Source organism: Lagenorhynchus albirostris, chromosome 11, assembly GCF_949774975.1.
Source record: "Lagenorhynchus albirostris chromosome 11, mLagAlb1.1, whole genome shotgun sequence".
Taxonomy (NCBI): Eukaryota; Metazoa; Chordata; class Mammalia; order Artiodactyla; family Delphinidae; genus Lagenorhynchus; species Lagenorhynchus albirostris.
Window position 1 is genome coordinate 3,622,970 of NC_083105.1, and position 18,325 is coordinate 3,641,294.

At 60.5% G+C, this 18,325-nt stretch overlaps 1 protein-coding gene across 6 annotated transcripts in view; it reads right to left on the bottom strand.

The window, feature by feature from the left end:
- GRAMD4 (GRAM domain containing 4) overlaps positions 1-18,325 on the bottom strand; it is a 77,112-nt gene that overhangs the window by 21,766 nt on the left and 37,021 nt on the right. For all 6 annotated transcript variants that reach the window (XR_009543229.1, XR_009543228.1, XM_060164312.1 and 3 more), the window contains one exon: positions 17,103-17,223. Coding sequence is in view for 4 of the 6 variants with exons in the window: in XM_060164312.1 (XP_060020295.1) it covers positions 17,103-17,223 (121 nt within the window). In the remaining 2 variants the exon portion in view is untranslated. The remainder of the gene's footprint in view (positions 1-17,102; positions 17,224-18,325) is intronic.

Genomic DNA, 18,325 nt, shown 5'->3' on the forward strand with positions numbered 1-18,325 from the left:
CAGAATGAGGACCCGACATTTATTCCAGGTGTGATGGAAGCCAGTGCCAGGTAGCTGTTGTTCTAACTGAGAGTGTGGGGTGGGCTGAGGAATGGCCCCAAGGACGGGCCATCCTAACCTTGGAAGCTGTGACTTAGCACCTTACACGGACAAAGGGACCCTGCGGAAGTGATAAGGACCTTGAGATGGGTGTGTATCCTGGATTACGTGCATGGGACCAATGTCATCACAATGATGGAAACTCAGGAGGAAGCAGGAGGGTCAGGGGTCAGAGAGAGGAGACAGGAGGGTGCTGTCCCGCTGCCTGTGAAGAGCCAGGGGCACGGGCAGCATCTAGAGCTGGAAGAGTCAAGGACACAGCCTCCCCCGGAGCCTCCAGAAGGAAGACGGCTCTGCCCGCGCCTTGGCTTGAGCTCTGTGACACTCATTTCAGACCTCTGGCCTCTGAACTGTAGGAGAATAAAGAGGCTACTTTAAGCCCCCAGTTTGTGGAAATCTGTTGCAGAGGCGACAGGAACCTCGTACACACGTGGCTGCACACGCCCTAAGTGGACGTCGCTCTGCATTTCTGCACGACCGGACCCCGCACGACGACACCACACAACACAAGAGATCCGTGAGCAGCCATCCAGCTCACGCTCCTGAGGACGGGTCTCCTCCCACCTCCAGGCTGGAGCTGCAGTGAAGACACAGACCCTCTGGGCCTCTGGACCCAGGGCGGCCTGAGCTTAGTAAGGAAGGGGGGCCTCAGAGAGCACCGTGGACAGGGAGGTGATCAGGACCACGGACGGCCACCCCTCTGACAGCTGGGCCCAAAGAGCAGAAGGAGAAGGGTGTGCAAGAAGGTTCCAGAACCCGCTGTGCATACAGTCTAGTCCTGCACTTTTCGTGTCTCCCACAAGGCACCCCAGCTACCTCTACTGAAGACGTGAGTTATGCATCGATGAGGAGGCCCAGTCCAGCCTGACACAAGTCTTGCAGTTTCGTGGCAGACACAGGTGCTCCTGAGCTAAGTCTGGTCCAGGGCGGGGATTCCGGCTCTCCTCCTACCTGGGCACTGACGGTGGGGTAGGGGGCCTAGCCAGGCCGCAGGGACGATGGGAGCAAAGAGCCCAAGGGGGGTGGGGCTAAGGAAAGACCCAGCCTCCTCCCTCCATGGGAGAACATGCGTGCACCGCCCGCCGTGCACGTGCCCGGGCAGTGCCGCCGTGCAGGAGGCCCAAGGTCACAAGCAGAGGCAGCCGGGAGCTGGTCCTGCTGCAGGCCCAGACCAGAGCCCCCGGCAGTGGGAAGCCTCACGCGCTGACTCGAGAATGAGGGCTCACATCGGCAGCCACGTGGATGCAACTAGAGATGATCGTGTAAGTGAAGTAAGTCAGAGAAGGACAAATAACCTGCGACATCACTTATATGTGGAACCTAGAATATGATACAAATGAACCAATCTCAGAAACAGACTCAGGGACACAGAGAACAGTCTGGTAGTTGCCAAGGGGAAGGGGGTGCCTGGGGGAAGGATGGAGTGGGAGTTTGGGGTTAGCAGATGTAAGCTATTATATACAGAATGGATAAACAACAGGGTCGTACCATAAAGCACAGGGAACTATGGGATAGTTATACCAATATCCTGGGATAAACCATAATGGAAAAGAATATAAAAAAGAATGTACATATAACTGAATCACTTTGCTGTACAGCAGTAATTAACACAACATTGTAAATCAACGATAAATTAAAAAATTTTTAAAGTTAGGGCTCAGGGGCTTCCCTGGTGGCACAGTGGTTGAGAGTCTGCCTGCCGATGCAGGGGACACGGGTTAGTGCCCCGGTCCAGGAAGATCCCACATGCTGCGAAGCGGCTGGGCCCGTGAGCCACGGCCGCTGAACCTGTGCGTCTGGAGCCTGTGCTCCGCAACGGGAGAGGCCACAACAGTGAGAGGCCCGATAGATAGACAGATAAATGGATAAATAGATAGATAGATATAAAAGTTAGCGCTCAGCACTAGGCCTTGGTGTCAGTCTACACCGCGCACCTGAGAGCCCCGAGCACTTGCTGCGTGAGTGAGTGAAGGGGTTCCGCTCTCCGCCCCCGCCCCCCAGAAGTGAGCACAGCCCAGCTACAACCAGGACCCTTGTCCTCCAGGTGGGGAACTCCTTCGCCATCCAGCAAAGCCCCTCCCCACTCGGTCGCCCCACAGACATCTGGGGAATGACAGGTAGCTGCAGGCAACTTCTCCAGGATCCCGCCCCAAGGCCTTTGTACGATGTAATTACTGCAAATGCAATCAAGTCCACCTGGAAATCTTAGGTCACTTCCCTCAGGCCTAAGGCTCCTGCAGATACGAGACCCAAGTCACGTCAGAAATCACTGTTTCTTGTTTCTAAATCGGTACATGGTGGGCTCGTTCTCATCACAGCCCCACGATGACACAGTCCTCATCCCTCTGCCCACCTCCTGCATTTCCTGGACGTGAGCCCTCACTCCTCAGCGTTCTCAGAGGTGTGACCCTGGAGGAGCCACCGCCCACCCGGGACAGGCAGGCCCCAGACTCACGGAGGGCAGAGGACCTGGCGCCACGAAGAGGCACACGAGGCCGCCGCCACCCCCCTCGCTCGGCTCCACCGGGGCCCACGTGCAAATGGGACAGTGGTGCAGCAGGGACACAGCCACAGCAGCCGCAGCGCGTGCCGTGGCCCAGCTACAAAGCCATGTGGAGTCACATTCTCAACAGGCACCCATTCCCCACGCGACAGCGTGTCGAGGGCCAAGACCAGAGATCGGCCCCTCCGCGGGCAGCTGCTTTGGGCCAACGATCCCGTTTCCGCTTTTCTGCGAACAGCTAAAGCCGCAAAACAAACCTGACGGCCTGGGCCAGGATGGACCAGAGCAGCTCAGAGCCCGCATCGGCCGCTCCACCAGTGAGCACTGGGCAGCCTCGTGTACCAGGCACGCTCCGGACACTCGTGATAAAGAAGTGACCCAAACAGAGAGCCACCCTCGGCGGGGGGCGGGGGCAGGTTGGGCCGTAGGAACAGCCCTGGTCAGTGAGCCTGAGCTGAGGGCAGACGTGAGCAGGGCTGCGGAGAAGGATCGAGCCCCGTGCACCCGAGGGGGGAGCGTCCAGGCAGCAGGGGTAGCGCCTGCCAGAGCCCCCGAGATGGTCCCGGGCAAAGGACCACACGGGCTCCCGTGGGGCGGGGCTGTGCCCGCCCACCTGCAGCTCAGCCTGCGGTCAGTATGCTTTCCCCGGAGACCCAACTCCCGCCCGTCCCTCGGTGACAATGACAACAGCCTACACTGGTGAGGCGCTGGCTCCTGAGCGCCCTCTGCAGGGTGTAACCCAGCAGCAGCTGCGACCACAGCGCCTGCCCGACCCTGCGGTGCCGCCCGCTCTGCCCCAGGAGCTCCAGCAGGTGGGCCTCTGTGCCCGGTCCGCGGCGTCCACAGCGCGGGAGCCCTCGGGGAGCGTCAGCCGGCGGCAGGATGAACCCCGGATGCCCAGCCCATGGCCCCCACCAGCCATGTCCAAGCGGGGCCTTTCCAACAGCCTCAGGGAAAACAGACCGAGCAGCCCCCCCGCCCAGACAGAGGAATGTGAACTCTGACAGCAGTGACAGAGGGACGACCCTCCCCGGGCCCGGGAGGTCGGCAGACTTCCGAGCCAGCACCAAGACGGCCCAGGGTCAGGGTCACCGGCCTACCGGGTGGGACCGAGGCTGGTGTACGTGCAGCGGCGGGCTCCAGGCTCTGGCTGAGGGTCAGCTCACTGCTCCCTCTACCCAGAAGTCAGCCCCATCCATGTGTGGCGTGTGGCAGCCACGGTCCGGGTGGTGGGTCACAGACCACCCCAATCGTGGGGCTGACAGGCTGCAATGGAAATTCCCACAGGAGAAGCCTCACTTGGGCAAGTCCCAAAAGGCATTCCTGAGACCTCAGAACGTGACCAACTAACTCACCAAAATCAGGGGCGTGGATTGGAGCCCGGGGAGGCCAGGATCCACTGCCCTCGCTGCCGGGCCAGTGAGACCCTCGCTGGCCTGGAGCCTGCTTTCTGGACAGGATGGGGCTCAGGGGGACCCAGCAGGTTCCTCTCCTGTCCTGGCCACCTCACCGAGCCCAAGACCCCGAAATTCAGGCCAAGGTCAGTACGACAGCCCCAGGTCCCAGAAACAGACGGGCTGGCAGAGCGGCCGTCGTCTACACGGCGGCCACCCCGCCCCGTGCAGGCAGAGCCATGGGGAGACCCTGCTGCCTCTTGGGGGCGTCCAGGGTGGGGGCAGGAAGGACAGGCGCCAGCCCCACCTCCCACCTGGAGAGCTCAGGACTCACCCGATTTTGCCCCTAACGAGGGGCAGATACTTAGGTTTGCTGAGTGCCGGGATCCACGTGCTCGGTAAATATTTGGAGTCCTCGGGGCCTCCCGCGCTGCCCCTCCTGCCGGGCTCTGCCCTGATCTGGGCATGTGGCTCAGCATTCTTCAGGGCCCTGTGGCCCCTCCCACCCCCTGGGAGAAAACCCTCCAGACAAGGGGGCTGAGAGGACACCACACCAAGCCCGCAGGGAGCCATCCCACCGGGCTCCTGTCAGCCACGGCCTCCTCCAGAGACCCCCCTTCAGTCCTGGGGGGAAGCAGCGCGGCCCTTGCGCCGCCTGGTTTCCCTGAGGACCACGGCCTCCCAACCCGCTGGACCTGGTGCCTCCCAGGGGCACAGAAGAGACTCTGTACAGGGACGGCACAAAGCGGGGGGCCAGGGGGAGGGGCAGCCCCTGCCTAGGGCCTGGGGGACATTTCCAGCCGGGGCCAGGCAATGAGTGAAGAGCAGAGACCCCTCCCTGCTCCAGGGCTGCGGGAAGCCAGGCCTCAGACCCCCAGCCCCAAGAGGGCCATGCCCCCACCCCTCTCAGTCTGGCTTATTTACAGCAGAGGGGCCCCGTGCCAGGTGCGGATGGGCAGGGCCCTCACCCTCACGTGTCGGGGTTCTTCCTCCAAGCACCCCCAAACCCACCCGCTCTCATCTCGGCTCGCACCCTGCTTCCTAACTGGCACCCCAGCTCTCCTCACACCCTCCACGGTCTGGCTCCAAACAGCAGTCAGAGGCTCCTCTAAAGTGTAAGTCAGAACCTGACACTGTCCTGCCCAAACTGGCCACACAGGGAATCCTTCCAGCCCCAGGCCACACCCCACTCCCCGCTTCAACGCCCTCTGATCTTGCTCTGACCTTTGCTCTTTGGGTTCGAGCCACAGGAGGCTTCTCTCAGGTGCCCAAATGCCTCCACAGTCAGACCCCAGGACCTTTGCACATGCTGGTGCCCCCCGACCTCAGTGCTGGCTCAAGTGCCATTTTCCCCCAGAGAGACGCCCCTGACCCCCTCCCATCTTATGTGGCCCTTTGTCATCTTCTCTTGTGGGTCCTGCTTTTTCCTGTCAGGGACAACACGGGTCCTCCCCAGGGTGCTAGGAGGGGATTCCCTCGGGTGACACAGCTCCACAGGGAGGGGCTCAGCAAACATGACCCCTGGTAAGCACGCCACATTCCTAAGTCACATTCAGCTGCAGGATGCCCCAACTCAGGCCCCAGAGAGAGGACCCCGTCTGATTCACTGTCTGTGACGGCCCAGGACGCAGCCTGGCTCAAGGGGAAGCCAGGACAGATGCGGTGAATGGACTCTGGGCAGTGGGGACAGCAGAGCAAGTTCTCAGCAAGTGAACTGCAGGACGCAGGCACCGGGCTGGTCGAGAACCAGGCAGAGAGGACACCAGTGGGCGGGGAGGGCCATGGTGGGAATTCAGCAAACAGTGCCAAGAGTGAGTGGCCACCACCAGCATCTGAGGGACGTCTGCATCCTGCACGCCAGGCCCGCGGGCCCCAAACCTCGGGCCTCAGCCTCCCCCCGCCTCGTACTGGGGTTCCCGCGGACCCTGGCCCTGAGGACTCAAGGGCATTCAGAGTCCCCACCTGTCATGTCCTTGCACACAGAGCACCTGCTGGGAGGTGGCGGGGGGCACTCAGACGATCGGGGGTCCAGAGCCCTGACACGTAATCCGCTCAGGAGCCCCAGCCTCCGCGGGGACCTCCACTCCGCCCCACACCGAGTCAGCCTGCTCGTGGGGAGAAGCCACTGCCTGCACACAACTCCGTGAGCAAATGCTCGCTGTGCAAGTATGACGCACCAGGCCCTGTCCAAGCGGGGACGCTGCCGTGACCGAGCACCCACACCCTGCCCGAGGGGGCATCCGGTGGTGCCCCAGGCACCTCGCCTGCGTGAACTGACGCCAGGGCCACCCAGGGGCAGCGTCCTGCTGGACCCTGGACCCTCGGGAGGCGGGTCTCCTGTCCTGACGCAGGCGGGGCCCTGGGGCCCCCTTCTGAGAGGACGTGCTCCCACCGGCAGTGGGAGAGCCTGGGCCCTGGAGCCACATGGAGACCCCCTGCCCTCCTGAGCGCCCGCGGAGGACTGCTTAGCCTCCTCCCGCGGGACCCACTTCGGAGGCCTCCACGGAGGGCCTGGCTCACAGCAGGTGCTCGGGTGAAGCTCCCGGGGAGCCACCGCAGAGACCTGCCCCCTGAGCTCCGGCGGCTGGCCCTCCGCAGTAGTGAGAGTGTGTCCCCAGGGGGCGCCGCCCCGGGCTCGGCCGGCTGGGCAGGGGCTCCCACCGCCTCTCGAGGACAGGCGTGGGCGGACTCGCAGGCCGGGGAGCTTCACGGGGGGGAAAACAGAGGCGAGGGGCTTCCCGCCACCGCAGCCTCGCTCCCGGGAGCCAAGGTCGGGGTGCCGGGTGCCTTCCCATCCGCTCCTCTGATCCCCAACACCCACACACACTCCAGTCACCTCTGTGGACCCGAAGGTCGAGGCAGCCCCAGACGCCTCCTCACGCACAGCGTCATCAGCCGGAAACCATATTTTCTTTCTCAACGCCCCCGAACTCCCTTCCCCACGCCACTCACCTGCGAGGGGTCAAGCGCAGCTGGTTCCCCCCATGTGGAGACGGCCAGCCAGGCCGCTGTGCACACGTGTGGACACGCAGCTTCCGTCCTAAGCTCCCGGCATGCTCCTTGCCGGCTTGCAAGCGTGTCTGGGACTCCAGTCCTGGAGGCAAGGGGGCCTCGGGCCACGTCCTCTTAACCTGGGCTCCTGACAAAGCCCCCTCAGCCCTGCCCTTCCCACGGGCACCATCCCCCCTCAAGCTGCCCCTTGCTCTCCTGGGCTTTCCCGGGGGGCGGGCGCTCTGTGGGGCCAAGACCAGCGGGCTCCTCCCTCCTCAAAGCCGCCCCCCGCCCCCCCGCAAGCCAGCGAGGGGACGCAGCCCCGCAGACGAGGACGCTTGGGTACAGCCCGGCAAATCCACTCGCCCCAATTCACAGCAAACGTAGGAAGCCTTCCCGCCTCTTCCAGGTGCCCCCTCTCCTGGGGGCACAAAGACAGCTAAATAAAGAAAACCCATCAGCATTCTGATCATCGCTCTCCTGCAAGCCTTTTCTCTGAGCGAATGGCTCCCCCGAGGCCACGCAACTCTCCTTACGCCTGCAACGATGATTAGACCCCACCACGGTTGATATTACGGGTCTGCTCCCTCTGGCAACATATTTAGGTCAACTGCAGTGCAGAGCACAGCTGGCTACTCGCACAGGACAAAGACGATACAAACCCCTGCAATCAATTTTCCTCCTCCTCTCGGATAGAGAAGAAACAGGAGGCCAGCTTCCCGCCAGGCAGAAAGCGCTGAGCTGCTCACTCAGAAGGCGCCTTGTCTTGGGCAGCCGCCCAGCGGGACCCCTGTCCCCAGGGGCCGTCAGGGCCCGTGGCAGCTGGCTCTCCTCGGGCTGCCCTCCAAGCTCAGAGCCCAGCTCGTGGCCTCTTCCGCAGCGGCCTGGCCTTCTGGCCGCCGGCCCCGGATACCACCTGCGGCAGCAAAGGGCTCCCCTCGTGCCCCTGCTCTGTCAGTCGGGGGCGGGGAGGGTCTCCTGCAGGTGGGGACAGGGGTGCAACGTCACACACAGGGCCCCCCCCACCATGTTGATTTCCTACCGCTGCTGTAATAAGTGACCACAGACGGAGCGGAAGAGTGTGCCCTCTCACAGCTCTGGAGGTCAGAGTCTGAAATGGGCCTCGAGCGGCTCGAGTCCAGGTGTGGGCAGGGCTGGCTCCAGGAGAAAGTCCACTTCCTGGCCCCTTCTGCTTCTAGAGGCACCCACATTCCTTGGCCGCTGACCCCTCACCATCAGGGACATCACCCCGACCTCTGATTCCACTGTCAACTCTCCTCCTCTTTCTCTGACCGCACCCCCCCGCCTCCCTCTCACAAGGACCCTTGTGACGACACTGGGTCCACCTGGATGAACCCAGGCCCATCTCCGCATCTCAGATCCTTAACTCAACCACGTCTGCAAAGCCCCTCTGGCCCCATAAGGTGACACAGTCACAGGCTCTGGGGGTTAGGATGAGGACATTGTGGGGAGCCACGACCCTGCCCACCACACTCCCCCTGAGACGATGCTCTTGGGCCAAGGAGGCTGAGCTGGCTCTGGGAGGGGGGACCACCCCCCCCTTTCCACCAAGCCCAGAGAGGGTCTTCCCGCCCCCAGAGACCCCGCAGGCCGTAAGAAGAGTCCTCCTTTGCAGGTCAAGTGGCCCCTGGGGAGCGCTGGGGGTCCTGGCTGGCCCCCTCCCTCCCACCTCTCTGCTCCTCGCCTCTGGCTGTGCCCCGAATGCCCCCACTGACGACGCTTCCACCGCCCTGGCCAAACTCTCACAGTGAGCAGCGCCAACGCCGAGCGTCCTGGCGTCACGCCTGCCACGAGCCCGTGACCTTCCGCAAGCGCGTCCTGACACAGGCCCACTCTCGGGCCACTCTCGGGCCACTCTCCTGAGCCTCTCTGCACCTCTGCAGCCACGCAGGTGGGCCAGGAAAGGTAGCTTCATACCTGCCGGCAGCTAAGTCACAGGCCGGGGTCCCAGGAGTAGAAGCCACAGCCCGGCCAGGCGGGAAGGGCCTGGGCACCAGCAGTCACAGGGTCCACCTGGGTCACAGGGCACAGCTCCCAGCTGATGATGCTCTCCTTTTCAAGACCTGCTGCCGGCTCTGTGGCATCTGCTGACCCGGCAGATGGCCGGGGCCGGCCAGGGCATGGGAAGGAGGCCTGCAGGAGGCCAGGGGAGCCAGAATACCTGCCCACGATAGGACTCAGAACCCCCGAACCTCCTAAGATGGGAGGGCACGCCCGGGAGAGAGACGTCTGCGCCGTAATTCGTCAATTCCCTCACTGGGCCCCGCTCAGCAGGACGCCCACGTGAGCGAAGCCCGGCAGCCAGGCGCACGGCCCCGAAGGGAAACCAGGGCCAGCTCCGCGGGGGCGCAGCCGGCCCCCACCCACCTCCCACAGAGCAGGCAGGCAGCAGAGTGCAACAGGGAGAAGGGGGAGGCCCGGGGTGCTCTGGGAGCCCAGAGGGACCCTCACACAGGTGTCCAACGTGACTTTCTAAAGCTTGGCTTCTGTATCCAAAGTGCCCCCTTCACGCAGCCCAGAGCATACTCTAATAGGAGCTTTCAGGGACCCCAACCAGCGTGCTGAGAAACCAGTGCTTTCAAAGGGAGAGGCAAAATGAGTTACAGGCGTGGAGCCCCGCACACAGGAGAGCAGCTCCGTGCGGCAAAGCGTTTCTTGCAGCACTCACCCGCCAGGATGGCCGGCCCACCCACGCGGTCCAGCCTTCATGCCTCCCCAAGCCTACAAGGAAAAGGGCAGGGACAGCACCTGACCAGCGATTCCAGGTGCACCCCTATCAGCCCACGGCCACCCTGACTGGCTCAGGGAGACAGAGGGGACGCCTGGGCTCGTGCCCACCCATGCCCAGGCAGCAGGGCCATAGCCCCGCTCCCAGGGAAGCCACCAGGAGGAAGGAACACAGCTCTGAGGCTATTTTTAAACCTGTAAAAGTAGAACTCTCAAGCAAGAGTCCTCTTGGCACACAACTCAACAGGCCGAGCCACAGCCAAAAATAAAAATCAAGTGATAATCCTTAAATAAAACTCCTTCCCACCGGCCAGGTGCGCAAATGCAGGGACCACTCGCAAAGCTGCTTCTGGGTCCTGACCAGGTGGCAGGCTGCACACCTGGAGGCCCCACCCCGTGGTCCTAGGCTCTGCCCTTCGCCTCTCCTCAACTCTCCCCAGACTGAACTCTCCGGGCCTCCCAGCTAAATCTGGATCCCCCGCCCCGTGACCTCGGACCTTTCTAGAAGGCAGAGCCACGCCCTCCCAAAGCGCCAGGTATCGGGTCCTGAACCGAGGGCATGCTTGCAGCAACCAGTAAAGAAACAGCCAAGTCAGCCCCCTCCCTTCCTGCACCCTCTCCCCGCGAGGAAAACAGTTCATCACGGGAAAGGCCGTGCTTTCGTGGTAAACTTCCGTTTGCAATTTTCCCAGCGTTTACTCACCGCTGCGTTACTTGCTGCTGGATGCAGAGGTAGGGTTTATGGAACGATGAACAAACCATCACCCACCACGCTGATGGCCTGGTCACCAGGAGGCGGTGCCGCTTTAAGCTCTTACGCGCCCGCACGGCAGGCTGCAGCCTGGCTGCTGGCATGCCACTGCCTTTCACATACATTTTAGGAAACTGACTGGGGGTCTGGGGTGAAGAAGCAGTGCATTAAAACGTTCCCCGTGTAAAATAAGAAGGAACAGGATCCCAGCCAGTGTTTCCACCCAGAACAGCTGATTTTCAGGAACTGACAACCGCCTTTCAGCAAGAGGTGGCGTGCTGTTCTGACGGCCAAGGTCTGGGCTCCAGGGCCCTGGCCAGCACCGAACCAGGAAATATGTGTGTGCCCAGCCCCCATGCCCGCTCCTCCCTGTGCCCGAGCTCTCAGGGCCCAGGCAGGGGACGTGCCCTGCTGGGCGCTGAGCCAGGACCGCCTGGTGGGCCAGCTCGCCTCTGTCCAGCGAGGAGGCAGGGCCGGACATCTGCAGGGATAAGCAAGGAGCAGGTTCCCACCAGGCAGCAGGACTGACCTAGAAATACGCAATTCAGAGCCAGCCCAGTGGGTCAGACATGCCGTTTTCTTCAGGGCCAATTTCATTTTTTTCCCAGATAAGTCCTCTATGATATGGACATGCAGTCTCATCTCTGTCTTCATCTGCCGGTTATCCGATCTGTTTGCTCCCTTCCCGTCTGTCTGGGTCACCCATTTGCAGTCCTCACGAAAGGGCAGAAACCACTTGACAAGCGCATCACTACAGGGTCAGAACCGTCCGATCCAGCCTCTGGCACTGGGAGTTTATCCTCTCAGCTCAACCTCACCGAATACACAGGAGGAGCAGAGTTTTTTTTAAAAAGCCAGACCGGGACTTCCCTGGTGGCGCAGTGGTTAAGAATCCACCTGCCAGTGCAGGGAAGACGGGTTTGAGCCCTGGTCTGGGAAGATTCCATGTGCCGCGGAGCAACTAAGCCCATGTGCCACGACTACTGAGCCTGCACTCAAGAGCCCGCGAGCCACAACTACTGAGCCCGCGAGCCACAACTACTGAGCCCACGTGCCACAACTACTGAGCCCATGCGCCTAGAGCCCGTGCTCCGCAACAAGAGAAGCCACCGCCATGAGAAGCCCGCGCACCGCAACAAAGAGTAGCCCCCGCTCGCCGCAACTAGAGAAAAGCCCGCGCACAGCAACAAAGACCCAACGCAGCCAAAAATAAATAAATAAATTTATATATTTCTTAAAAAGCCAGACCCCCAGAGGGACATCTGCAGGCCCGGGCCTAAAGGGGCGGGTCCGGAGGTATCCAATCAATGCCACACCTAACCCACCCCCGGCCGGCTTCGGGTGGCTGCCCCATCGGACACCTCCAGCAGCGGGCAGCTCCCGCGCTGCTGTTTTCAGTGGTGAGAAAGGGCGTCCTCAGCCTGAATCACCCAGACTGGCGCCCAGAAACTTCCTTCCCTCCAGGCCCCTCTGTTCAGCCTTGGCATCCAGAGGGAGGCCCTCAGGCCACAGGAGGCAGACGGCCGCCCTCCTGCCACCTCCCTGGCCACCTTCTCCAGGAAGCCCTCCCGGGGGGTCACAGCCGGCCACACTGACCCACCGCGTGTTGGGGCAGGAAGGGGAGCTCCTGGGAGCAGAGGGGCTCAAGAGCAAAGGGCCCCTTTCCCAGAGGCACCCTCCCCAGGAACCACCACAGTGTGTCTGGCACCTGTGTCGGTGGCTCAGAGATGATGGATCCCTGTCCCGAGGGCTCAAGCCCCCAGGGTGTGGCCGAGGGGACCACCCTCCAGCACGCCCATCCAGAGAGGAGTCCACAGGCCTCACGTCAAGTGGGGAAGAAGAAACTGCTCGGCAACACAGAACCCGCACACGGGTCAGGGACCCTCGGGCTTAGCCCAGCACCCAGGAGGCCCCGGACCCGACACCCCATAAGCACTTTCCCTCTAAGCTCCACATTCCGTGCCAGGTCGCTTTCGGGAAGAGCCTGTGTGTGCAGCTTCCAATGCTGGCGAATCTCCCTTCCCAGAGCCTGCGCCCAGCGGGGGATCGATACATGCACACTCCTGCTCAGAAACTACGGGGGAGCGTGTGTTTGTGCTCAAAAAGCAGTAACAACCGAAATGCATTTCGAGCCAAATGAAAATGGACGACGCTTTTCATTTATTTATGTGCTTCTTTAACAAATTTAGGATCCTGCCCCCAGTCCCGAGCCGGGACGCACTTCAATTTCCCATTCTTCATCCTCTGCCATCTTCTCTCGGGAACATTTGTACTCTTCAATATTTAATAACCGAAAAAAGCCGCTGTGAACCTGGGCTATTTCCTCCTCTCCGAGAAGAATAACAGTCTGCTTCTGGAGAAAAAGTACTACAGGTAATTAAATGGAACTTTAACACTGACCACTTAGTGTTTACGGATGGGGGCAACCAGGCCCTGAATGGTGAAACGTCCACGGCTACCTGATCACTCGGGGCTGAGTGAGGAACCAGAAGCCTGGGTCCCAACTCCAGAGCAAAGCTCCCCATCCCCGCGGCCCCCTGCAGACCAGGGCTGGCCACCCTAGCACAAGATGCAGGTTCAGCGGCGACCAAAACATCTCTGTGGGTCCCAAGGGGGGACGACATCCTTTCCTCCACACTGTACTCCCCTGGGTACTGAGACGGAAGCGAGAGTGCAGGGAGGGACAGTCTCTCTGTGCAAACTCCAGCTCTGACCAGGTTTCCCTGCAAGGCATCCCTCCAAGCACTGAGCTCCTATTAGACCCAGGGCATCACGCTAGATCCTCAGGGTATAGAAATAAGTGTGGCCCGTGCACTCAAGGCACAGACCGCCTGCTGAGAACCACCGGTAACTATGTAACAGGGAACAGGGAGCAGGCAGGTTACCCACACCCTACAGCCACAGGGCAGATGCAGATGGAACACGGAACAGGTGACAGCTTTGAGAACCATTTTGGAGGGACCTCCAGGATGTGATGTCGGTGTGGAGAAAGTGAAAACACACAGACATTTATCTAACGGGGGTGGCAGGCCACATATGCATATTTGCTTCTATAAAAATTCAATGGAAGGAGAGACTGTACAATTAAAAGACAACCGGTTATCTACAGGGGAAGAGAAGGAATGAGGGCTACAGGGAGAGAAACCTGATTTCTCTGAAAATACCCTGACTTTGGAACCATGGAAGCAATTTTAGATAACTACAAAAATTAATTTAATTTTTTTAAAAATTAACTTTTATTGGAATATAGTTGCTTTACAGTATTAATTTAAAAAAAACAACAACAAACGCTCTACAACATGCATATGGGGACAAAATGACGTCACAGACCTCCTGGCCAGATGCACTGTGGACACAGCGTCATACCTGTGACACTCTGACCTGAGTTTCATCCTGAGGAAACAACAAACGCAGACCAGAGGTGGGTCTGTCTGAGCACCAATGAGATGATAACCATGGCGATTAAGACTCATTGAACTATGTTTAAATCCATGATCTCATGATGACACCAAAACCCCCCCGCCAAAGCCTAACACCCTCACCCTCTGGAGGATGCTCTAAGCAGAGAACCAACTCGTTATTCTGAAAGCTGGAAATATCAAGGAAGAATTCAAGCATGTCTCCTGTCTTTCCTACATGAACTACGTCTTGGGGCAACCAAATAGTTAAGTTTTCAGAAATATGTTGGGTTAATAAATGGAGAAAGAATGCCAGAAGTCGAACATTACCATTTGCAACCTCTAATGAGATGATGGATGGAAGCCACAATGACCCAGGTCCTGATACAGGACAAAAGAAACGGCCTCAGGAAAGCACGCTCCTCCACCACCACCACAGGGGAGGGAGTCCTCCCAAAGATCCCCCCCACCCCACCAGCACCAAGGGACGGGGGACACGCTGGCTCATGTGTCGGGACCACGGGGATGCGCTCATCAAGGTCCAGGGTGGAGACCCCACCCACAGACGGCCTGGTTTCCTCAACAAAGAGCAAAAACAGATGCAGGGAGAACGGGCAGAGTAAAAGACAGGAGAAGTACATCTACCAGTCACAATCTATGGACCTTGTTTGATTCCAGAGTTGCCCAAAAAATGACCAGACAACTGGGGAAATCGGAGCTTAAGCTGGGTATCTGATGATATTCAAGAAAAACGTGATTTTTTTACTTGTAATACTGGACTCAGGACTTTTGTTTTTCAAACAGAATGAGGGACTTCCCTGGCAGTCCAGTGGTTAGAACTCTGTGCTTCCACTGCAGGGGGGCGCGGGTTCGATCCCTGGTCGGGGAACTAAGATCCCGCAAGCCACGCGGCACGGCCAAAAAAAACAAAAACCCATGATGAGCTATCTACTAAAATATTTATGGGTCAAATGACAGGATGCTGGCTGGGATTTGCTTCAAAAGACCTGGGGGAGAGGGGCTGTAGGTGGGGGCTTGGAGGGAACCAGCCTGGCCGCGAGCCGATTCTTGCTGAAACCTATGGCAGGTGCGTGAGAGGCGCGTTACACCACGTCCTCTATTTCTGATCCATCTAAAATTTCTCATAACTAAAAGAAAATGCCCATAATTATTACCTTCCCCATCCGGCCCCGAGCTGCCAAAGTGGAACTCTGCACTTTACAACACGAGCTACCCACCGTTTTACTCTTCTGGTAAAACACGGAGGGCAGACCACGAGGACCAGTCCAAGGACGCCAGCGACGCCGATCCGGAGCCAGCGGCCTCTTTTCTTTTCCTTTTTTCAACACAGAGCAGGGTGGCCCCAGACAGGCATCCCTGTGGGTCGCAGCTGTCCTGCCCACCCGGCTGCCTGGTGGACACTTGCTCCTCGCCCGCCCCGCCCGTTACCCCTTCTCCTGGAAGCCTCACACTGCCCCTCCCCGGCCGGGGGCGGGGCGCTCCCTGTTGGATGCTCTCACAGACCCTTCCCCTTTCGTTGAGAGCCCCTGACTCTGCGGGTTCCTCGAACCCCGTGAAACCACCAATATCCTCCGCATGACCCACCAAAGGCACTTTCACAAGGCTCCACCCACAGCTGCCTCGAGCAGGGCCGTCCAGCTCTGCTGCCCAGCACAGCCTCCACCCAGCGGGGCCCGCTCAGCACTGGCGAGACCACCCGGGCTGCCCCACCGTTCACGCAGAGCCGCCCCGCGGGAGCTCGGCAAAGGCCGAGGCCACAGGCACCAGGGCCTGACGAGGCAGGGCCCGCGCTGCGGGCGGTCCCAGCAGACCCAGCCCGGCCCCGTCTCCCCAGCCAGGTCAGCCGCAACCTCAGACTCGCGGGGAGACTGAGTCACTCCACAGTGCCATCCTCAGAACCTCGATGCTCGGACCCTGCGGGCGAGCGCTGGCCGGCGGGGTGCAGACGGGCACACGCAGGCTCGCCCAGGGAGGTACGGACCAGCAAGAGGGGCCTGGGGGGAGACGGGGCTGCAGCACGTGGTGGCTGGAGAGCGCACAGAAATGTAGTGAGAGCCACGCCGCCACTTCCGGGAGGAGAAGGCAGGCCCCCAAGGCGTCCCCCCGCGGCGCTGACACCCCGCCTTCGTTTGCAGGCAACGGGCCCCGCGTGCTGCATGGGCGGCACAGCCGGGGTGCCCACGGCTAGAGCTCAGATGACACTGGTCACATAAACGAGGGAGACACTAGACGAAAGAGGGAGAGGACTCAGGTGGGGACAGAGGGCGGGTGCCTGTGGGCAAGCCAGGGTGCAAGCTGCCTGGTGCCAGGTATCAGAGGGAGGCCCCAGCTGGGCACGGCGCCCAAGGGAGGTGCCTTGCCCTGGGCCTCTCCTCGTGGCCCAGACGTGACTGGCTCTGGGCACACAGGGGCGAAGCTGCTTCTTCCTCCCTGTATGGTTCCCCTAATAGCATCGCCCACACCCTGCTGTCAGCTGTGAAAACACTGTGTCACATGCGTGGGCTTCAGGGCCAGTCTGCCTGGTTCAAACCCCTATTAGTCAGAAGACTTAACCTACCAGTAGGATCACTTCTCTTAGCCCTGGTGCCTCCGTTTCCTCGTCTGCAAGGCAGGACAGAGGGGTGGTGAGAGGAGTAAAGGCAACTCACCAAATGAGATCATCTCCAGGAGGAGTCCCGCAGGCCCTTCCAGAACCATCTCTACCATCATCACTACCCAGAGGCCAACACCCCCAGCAGGAGGGCCGACAGTTAAGCAACACAAATGCCAAATGCCAAGGTAGCCATGCCCGCGGCCAACAGACAATGAAACCCCACTGTGCCCCCTCCCACACCCCCTCCTTGATGTGCAAACTACACGGAACAGAAAATTTCAGATTCCTCCAAAAAGCTCTATTACATGCTGAGTTAAGCATGGCCATGCACCAGATTCACTAAAATAAAGAGAGTTTCCAGGGGCATCGTATTCCTTCCCCAGTGACGCTCTCGTCCGTCTCAGAGTAAAGGCGTCGTAGCCATCCAGACAGGAGCGCTGAGCTTTGTGGAGCAGCAAAGGGAGATGCAGACTCAGGACGCAAAAGGCCATGTGGGGACGTCCACACCCGTCCCCACTGCTAGCCTGGTGACACCTGTTGTGACCCAGCTGCACTCCTGCAGGACAGCGTCCCCTCTGCCCCTCCCTCCCCCACTGGTACTCACGTAAGAAGTGTTTTTCCAGTAAGGCGATTTCCAGGTGACCTTTGATCTCATTTAAGCGATCAAACTCTGTCCGGTTAAAGTCCTGGACTCCTGCAGCCATGATGAGGGTCCCTGGCCCAGCCTAGAAGGAAAACACCAAGAGCTCAGAGGAGCCTCCCGGAAGCATCCTGGGTCCACATCGACCAGTTCTCTAAGGGGTACCCCCCAAGGACCCCGTGGTCTAGAAGGGCTGGTCCACAGGGCCACCGGCCTAGGAAGACACTGGCTCTGCCTTAGAACTCGCATCAGTTCACCTCGGCTTCGCCTGTCGGTGGAAGGGACATTTCAGACAACAGGGACATCCTCAGAGCCCCGGTAAGGCCGACTTCCAGCAACAGTAAAGGCAAAACCGGAAGCGTGACGCTAAGCCTCTTGACGGTCACAACACAGCTCTCAGGCTGCAGAGGGAAGGAAACCATCGAAACCTGCCCCGGCCCGCGTGGCGACCTCCCAGGAGGAGGGTGGCCTGGCCACAGGGCCTGTCGCCCTGCTGCCCTGAGAGGGGCAGCAACAGGACTCCGGGGAGGTGGGGCAGGGCGCGTCCACCTGCCAGGCTCTGAGGTGAGCGAACTCCAAACAGGGGCCTGTCCTTTCCCACAGAGGCTAATTAAAGCCACCACCCGCCATCCCACCGGGCCCAGGGTAGGCTCCGGTTTCAGGTCACCGCTGCCCGCTGGAAAGGGGTGCGCACGTCGGTACAGCCAGGCCTGCCCGGGGCGCAGCGGGGCTGCCGGCTCACGCCCACCCCACCGCTGACCTGGTGAGGGCAGCACCTGAGCGCCCTGCCGTGCGACGGGGGGATCTGACTCCCCAGTTTTGGTCTCCACGACCACACCCCCAAGGCAGGGTGAGGAAGGGGACACCCGGCATGGACAGGGTCCGTGACAGCCCTGGTGACCGCTCCAGGCACAGGTCATCTGCTCGGAGGCCACACCCCGGGAAGCAGCAGCTCACACTGCGGAACAACGGGGGCCGGTAAGACCCTCTAGCCCACGGCTGCCCTGTCCTGGCACGTGACCTCCTGCACTTTCAGCTGCTCTGGCTACCGGCGCATGAGGTCCCAGAGGGCAGGGACCAGGCCATGTTTACCTGCCCGCCCCGTGGGCCTGGCAGGGGCAGGTATGGGGAGACTGGGAGGTAGGCAAAAGGCAGGGTACGCCCCCTGCTCTGCATGGGGAAGATGG